The 7,431-nt window shown below is 48.6% G+C and overlaps 1 protein-coding gene across 4 annotated transcripts in view; it reads right to left on the minus strand.

Moving 5' to 3' along the window:
• The window catches only part of MVB12B (multivesicular body subunit 12B), a 57,228-nt gene extending 50,040 nt beyond the window's left edge, over window positions 1-7,188 (minus strand). Inside the window, exon 1 of one of the 4 annotated variants that reach the window (XM_042479425.1) lies at window positions 6,972-7,188. Coding sequence is in view for 1 of the 4 variants with exons in the window: in XM_042479424.1 (XP_042335358.1) it covers window positions 4,973-5,038 (66 nt within the window). In the remaining 3 variants the exon portion in view is untranslated. Of the gene's footprint in view, window positions 1-3,905; window positions 4,671-4,972; window positions 5,507-6,149; window positions 6,283-6,971 lie in introns of those variants that run through there. The other 3 variants (XM_042479426.1, XM_042479424.1, XM_042479427.1) reach the window with 3 other exon arrangements.
• Window positions 7,189-7,431: the final 243 nt, after the last annotated feature.

Consider the following 7,431-nt stretch of genomic DNA (forward strand, 5'->3'; position numbering starts at 1 on the left):
AACATCCCCTTCAAGTCCAGTTCTTCAGATCTAACAGGTGCAGCTTGGGAGTTCATGATCTCCTTAACAACCATGGGTCTATCCCAACTAGTCTCCAGGATGACACATTGTGCAGGTCATACCCTTTATGTGGTCTTCAGTATGGAACAGGAGCATCCGTGGGCGGAGATGATTCACACCTCCATTCTCTCATGGATGGACCATTTCCTGGTCAAGGTTGTCCTGAAGGCTACTACTTATAACCCTCTCGGGGGTGGAGGACCTATTAGAATGGTCTGTCCTCGAAGACTGATGGAACCGATTAGGTTCCTGAAAGCCCTAGAGGGTTCTATGGTTGGCAACGACAGTGATTCTGTCGAAGCCTTGATTTATGCCTGGAACATCGATCTTACCAAGGTTGTAGACACAATCGCTACCAAGCATCCTTTCCAGCCTGCTTCTAATCTTAAATCTTGGTATATGGAAGATCTTCGGAAAATGAAACGAGCAGCGCAACGACTAGAATGCCGCTGGTGGAAGATTTGACTTTTATCTCACAAGATATGCCATAGCGATCTTCTTGATTCCTATGGAGTGGCAATAGATACAGTGAAGAAATCTTTCTTCGCTGCATGTATTGTATCTGCGAAGTCTCATCCAGGGTGGTTAAAGATCTAACTCAGATGCTTTCCACCCTGAACCCTTTATACGAACCAACTAAAGACTTTTTCTTCTGTCACCCCAAAATTGTGGAATGACCTGCTGGAAGAGATCCATCTTATCACCAGCTTAGATGCCTTCAAAAAGGCTGTCAAGACGGACCTCTTCTGGCGGGCCTTCCCAACCTGACCTCATGAAGGATACCCACATCCGCCTTAATGGTCCTTTCCATTTTGATTATTTTAAATTGTGCTATTAATGGATTTTTTAATGTGAATTTTATTATTTTAAAGGCGGGAGGGGTTGGGGGTGCTAAAAACTTTTCTCACTGTAATTTTATTTCTGTTGTAATCCCACCTCAATCCACAGGGAGAGGTGGGAAATATAAATATATTAATAATAATAATAATAATAATAATAATTTGTTTTATTTATATACCGCTATTCCAAAGATCATAGCGGTGAACAGCAAGTAAGCTAATTAGCAAGTAAGCTAATTTGCCCCCAACAGTCTGGGTACTCATTTTAGCGACCTCGGAAGGATGCAAGCCTGAGTCGAGCTTGGGCCCTTTTGCTGGTCTTGAACTCGCAACCTTGTGGTTTCGAGTGAATGGCTGCAGTACAGGCATTTACCCACTGCGCCATTATTATTATTATTGTTATTATTATTATTATTATTATATGGCAAACCTATCATGGGGGTTTCTTGGCATGATTTGTTCAGAGGGGGTTTGCCATGGCCATCCTCTGAGGCTGAGAGAGTGTGCCTCGCTCAAGCCCCCCCAGTGGGTTTCATAGCCAAGCGGGGAATCAAACCCTAGCCTCCGGAGTCGGAGTCCAATGTTCAAACCACTACACCATGCTGGCTCCCTATATCCTGCACTTTTACTACATCAAACATGATCATTTTTGTAATACAGTTATATATAGCTTTATATTTAAAGCTTTTCCATACTGGAACAAATTGCCCACTGTCTGTGAAGGATAGAGGAGGGGGAAAAAGTAACTCCCAGTTCAGGAAACACATTTAATGTTGTTGTTGGGTGCCGTCAAGTTGTTTCTGAATTATGGCGACCCTAAGGTGAGCATATCCTGGGATTTTTATATTATTTTCTTGGCAAGATTTGCCCAGAGGTGGTTTGCCCTCGCCTTCCCCTGAGGCTGAGAGCATGTGACTTGCCCAAAGTCTCTTGGTGGGTTTCATGGTGGAGGTAAACTCCTTTAAAATAGGGAATAAAATAGATGTAGCAACTTTAGGTCCCTAGACAAGATCAGCTACTTTTATTCTAGGAGTAGCTGGACTCCCGCTCCTAGCAAACCAGCAAGATCAGTAGTCAGGGACTGTTGGAGCTATAGTCCTAAAACTGTCCTATAACTCTGCCCTGGAACCTAAAAACAGTGGCTGGCATTGCGCTTGGGACTTACGCCTTCGTAAAGGGCCCTGCGCATGCACAAAATCAAATTGGCCAGCTTTGCAAAATCCACAGTCGCTTGGGGGTGGCAAACTCAGGTTGAGTCTCTCTTATCTGGAATGCTTGTGACCAGAGGCGTTTTTGATTTTGGAAGGAAGAAAAAATCACTGGATTTTGGAATACCTGTATTTTCAGAATAGCCATCTTCTGAAGGTGGCTCAAGGTAGCCTAAAGGACAAATTCTGGTCCAAGCCAAAAAAACAGGTGGCCATAGAATGAGAGAAAACCGTTAGCTTCATTCTGGCCTGAAACCCACATTGTTATCAAACAGGAAGGATGCTGGTGGCAGAAACGGAAACATCTCTTTAACAAACAATGAGAGAAACTCTGGCTTCAGACCTTGCAGGCACTGAATGCTGCACTCTGAACACCTTTTAATAAATGATAATTAATAAGAAGTATTGTTGTTGCTGCTGTTATTTCTTACCCACCTCTCGCCGTGGATCAAGACAGGGAACAACAACAGAAAAAGTTACCCACAGACAACGTTCATCAAAAACCATCAGTTAAACTACAGTTCCCAGTTACAGTTTAAAACTACAGCTTTCTGGTCTAGCGGTGCGCACTAGACACTGTAGAAGTAATGCACTTTGTCACCGCATTAAGTGCCGTGGTTTTGTGATATGGAATCCTGGGATTTGTAATTTTCCAAGGCCTTGAGCCTTTTCTGCCAAAGAGGGCCGGTGCTTTGTCAAACCGCACATCCCAGGATTCTGTAGGTTGGAGCCATAGAGAGCATGTCTACTCTGTAGAAATAATGCAGTTTGACACCATGTTAAGTGCTATTGTGCTATGATATAGAATCCCGGGATCTGTAGTTTTCTGAGGTTTTCAGACCTTTCTGGTGCCTCACCAAACTTTGTTTCTATGGGTACATCTCCATCATTTATGTTTGCTTGTTTTTAATTAAAATTGTAAGCCACTTTGAGTTCCAAACTGGGGGGAAAAGCTGGATATAAGTAAATATACTACTACTACTACTACTACTACTACTAATCATAATGTTTTGTATAGACCTTATCAGAGCCAGTTGGATAGTGGCTTGAGTATTGGACTATGAATCTGGAGACCTGGGTTTGAATCCCAGCTCAGCGATGGAAATCCACTTCATGACCCTGGGTAGGTCACACTCTCTCAGCCTCAGAGGATGGCAAGGGCAAACCTCCTCTGAAGAAACGTGCCAAGAAAACCCCGCGATAGGGTCTCCTTGAGTCAGAAATGATCTGATGGCACACAACAGTAGCAACAACAGACACCTTGTACACACAGCTTGAAGCCAACTCTAGCCATAACATTTTAAATCATTTTGCATAGAGAGCAAAAGTGTGTATATACACTGAACCCTCACAAAGCAAAGGTGTCACTCTCTCAGCCATGGACAACCTGGGATTTTGTTCTGATTAGGATAAGGGAGAGTCAACCTGTACAACTGCCTGGATAACATTCAACAAACAGGAGGCCGCACAAATGACAAATAGGTGGTTACAAATACAGATTTTACAGGTACCCCATTAAAAAAAGCATGCAATTCTTTGTCAGGTTTCTATTATTGGTCAGTCTGGGACCCTTCCTTGCTCCCCAGTATAACAAGAGGGAAGGATATTTAGACAGGAGACACAGCCAGTCCATTGTGATGAATCCTTGCCAGGATTTCTTACAAACAACCACAACTGAGGCCTATTCCCAATCTACCAGTGGAGACACAACAAGGCAACTGTCCACACAATGGAAACATATCCAGGGGAGTATTAACATTCAAAATCCACAAAAACAAGGGATACCTTTCATTGTTACCTGATTCAAGGGATTCCCATTTTGTGGATTTGGGGGATGTTATTGTTAGGTCTCCACAATGCAAGGAATGGCACTGATATGTCCCCACAATCCAGAGAATGGCACTGTGATGTCCTTACAATGAAAGGAATGGCATTGTTATGTCCACACAAGAAAAGGAATAACACTGTTATGTCCTCACAACGCAAGGAATAACACTGTTACATCCACACAACGCAACAAACAACATTGTGATGTCTATGAAATGCAAGAAGTAACAGTGTCACATCCGCACAATGCAAGAAGTAACATTGTGATGTCTGTGTAATGCAAGGAATAACACTGTTACAGCCACACAAGGCAAGGAATAACATTGTGATCTCTATCCAATGCAAAGAATAACATTGTCACGTCCACACAATGCAAGGGACAACACTGTAATGTCTACATAACCCAAGGAACAACATTGTTACATCCACACAATGCAAGGAATAACACTGTGATGTCTATGCAATGGAAGGAGTAACATTGTGATGTCTGTGCCATGCAAGGAATAACACTGTTACATCCACACAATGCAAAGGGATAACACTGTAATGTCTAAGGAATAACATTATTATGTCCACACAAGCCAAGGAGCAACATTGTTACATCCACACAATGCAAGGAATAACATTGTGATGCCTCTGCAGTGCAAGGCGTAACATTGTTGTGGCCACACAACGCAAGGAAAGGCCTTGGGATGCAAGCAATGCAGAAAAAATAAATAAACCAAGATGGCTTTCCAAAACAAACCCATCCACGGATCCCCCCCTTCCCCCGGCTTTGCAATCCGACCAGGCCCAAGGAATGGAAGAAGGAGACACCAAGCCCCTTCCCCAATAAAGACCCCCCCAAATGGGAAAGAAAATGCTAAGGAATCAAGGGATGTTTGGAGAGGAAAGGCAGAGAAGGCCCCCAGGCCTCCGGAGCTGCAAAGGAGGAAGAGCAGGCCCCAATATTGGGGAAGGGGAGCTTGCAAAGGAGGGGGTCCCTAGGCCTGATCCTCCCCCCCAAAAAACAAGGTCCCTTGGCCGGGGAGACTTAACTGTTGCCTTGGGCACTGGAGGCGTCTGGTCCCGGTTCCCCCGTTTCAGGCAGAAGCAGCTTCTCATTGCCCAGCAGGGCAGGCAAGGATGGAGAGGAGGATGGAGAGGAGGATGGAGGCGAAGCAGCCAGGAGGAGGACGGAGGAGAGGAGGCAAGGAGGGCCCCCTTCCCCAGCTGCCCCCTTCTTCGCCCCACAAAGGCCCCCAGCCCACCCTCCGGAGCCGGCTGGGGCCAAGGCAGAGGAAGGCAGGCAAAGCAGGCAGGCAAGGCTGGGAAGAAGGCGGCCCAGCGCTCGGCAGAGCCCCCTGCCTCCTGCAGCCAGCACTGCCTCGCCCAGCTCAGGCCCTCGCTTCCCTGGCAGCCCCAGGAGCAGCTAGCAGAGCAACTCCAGCCTCCCTGGTCAGCCCTTGAACCCAGGGCCCAGCAGAAAGAGACAGGCAGCAAGGCAGGGAGAGGGGGGCGTCCTTGGAGACTGGGCTCTTGCACCCAGAGTGCATTCTGGAGAAAGAGGGACCCCTCCCTCCTTGGAGACTTAGCTCTTGTGCCCAGAGTATATGCTGGAGAAAGAGGGGTCCCCCTTGGAGCCAGCCCTTGCACGCGCATTGCATGCTGGAGAAAGTGGGGTCCCCCTTGGAGACTGGGTCCTTGCACCCAGAGTGTAAGCTGGAGGAAGAGGGGTCCCTTTTGGAGACTTAGTTCTGTGGCACAGAGTGTATGCTGGAGAAGGAGGGGTCCCCCTTGGAGTCAGCCCTTGCACCCAGATTGCATGCAAGAGAAAGAGCCCCCCCCTGGAGACTGGGCCCTTGCACCCAGAGTGTATGCTGGAGAAAGAGGGTCCCTCTTGGAGACTTAACCTTTGCGCCCAGGGCGCATGCTAGAGAGAAGGAGAAAGCATGCTGGAGAAAGAGGGGGTCCCCCTTAGAGACAGCCCTTGGGTGCCCAGAGAAAGAAGGGTCCCCCTTGGAGACTTGACCCTTGTGGTCCATGTTGGAAAGAAGAGGAGAAAGAGCCCCTCAGGCATCCCTTGAGTGCCCAAGGTGCACGATGGAGAGAAAGAGAGGTCCCCCTTGGAGAAAGCCTTTACACCCAGAGAACACACTGGAGAAAAGGGGGAGCATGATGGAGAAAGAGGGGTCCCCATTAGATGCTGGAGAGAGGGGGAGAAAGAGGAGTTTACCTTGGAGACTCGGCTCTTGTGGCCCAGGATGGAGAGAAAGGGGGAGCATGATGGAGAAAGAGATGTTCCTCTTGGAGACTTGGCCTTTGCACCCAGGGCGAATTCTAGAAAGGGGGAGCAGGCTGGAGAAAAAGGGTCCCCCTTGAAGGCATCCCTTGTGGCCCAGGATGGAGAGAAAGGGGGAGCATGCTGGAGAAAGAGGGGTCCCCTTGGAGACATCCCTTGAGTGCCTAGGGCGCACGATGGATAGAAGGGGGGTCCCCCTTGGAGACTTCTCTGGTGCACAGGGCACAAGCTAGAGAGAAAGGGACCCCCTTGGAGCCTTGCCCAGGGGCCAAACTGGAGGAGAGAAAGTGGAGAAATCCCCTGGAGAGAGAGGGGTCACCCTTGAGACTTCCCTATTGCGCCTAGGGCGCACGCGGAAGAGGAAAGGGGAGCACTCTGGAGAGAAAGGAATCACCCGTGGAGACTTAGCCGGTGCTCTTAGGGCGCACTCCAGAGAGCTAAGGGGGGACTTTCTGGAGCAGGGTGACCAGATCTCCTCCTTTCCCTGGACATGCCCTCCATTCCAGGTGGAGTTCCAACATGCCCTCCACTTGGAGCCTGACTAAACAGCGTGGATTTATATTTCTAGAAGTGTGGAGGGTTTTTTTTTAGCTGTTACTGATTTGGCAATGCCCTCAATTTTTTTCCTTGCATGTCCTCTATTTTGCGGGGACTTCTCCTTGGCGGTGAGGGCATCTGGTCCCCCAGCCCCTTGGAGACTTTTCCTCTGGAGAGAAAGGGGGAAAGGAGAGAGTGGGGTCCTCTTTGGAGACTTACCGGTTGCGCCCAGGGCGCAAGGCTTCCTCCTCAAGCTCAGCCTCTTCCAGGCCTTTCCTGGGAGGAGAGGAAGCTCCTCCTTGGCTCAGGATCGGGATCAGGGCCAAGGCAAGGCGGGCCCAGCCTCCCTCTTGAGCCTCCTTTGCAAGGGAGGGATCTCCACCGGTGTCGGATTTCGAGAGGGAATCCAAGAGCAAGAAGAGCAAGAGGATGGTGGAGCATTTGAGCAGCTGTGATCTTGCACACCTGGATCCAGAATACAGTGTGCCTGCTCTCCTGCAAGCATGAGATTTCATGGATTAAGGGACGGAGCCACCCATGCTAAGCAGGCTCGGCCCTGGTTAGCACTTGGATGGGAGACTGCCAACAAATGCCAGTGAGCCCCACCTCTCCCTGGAAAACTGGATTTCAAGGATTCATTGAAAGCTGCGATGCCCTCTGCCTTGACTTGGGAGGAAGC

Source organism: Sceloporus undulatus, chromosome 7 (assembly GCF_019175285.1).
Source record: "Sceloporus undulatus isolate JIND9_A2432 ecotype Alabama chromosome 7, SceUnd_v1.1, whole genome shotgun sequence".
In the NCBI taxonomy this organism is placed as follows: domain Eukaryota; kingdom Metazoa; phylum Chordata; class Lepidosauria; order Squamata; family Phrynosomatidae; genus Sceloporus; species Sceloporus undulatus.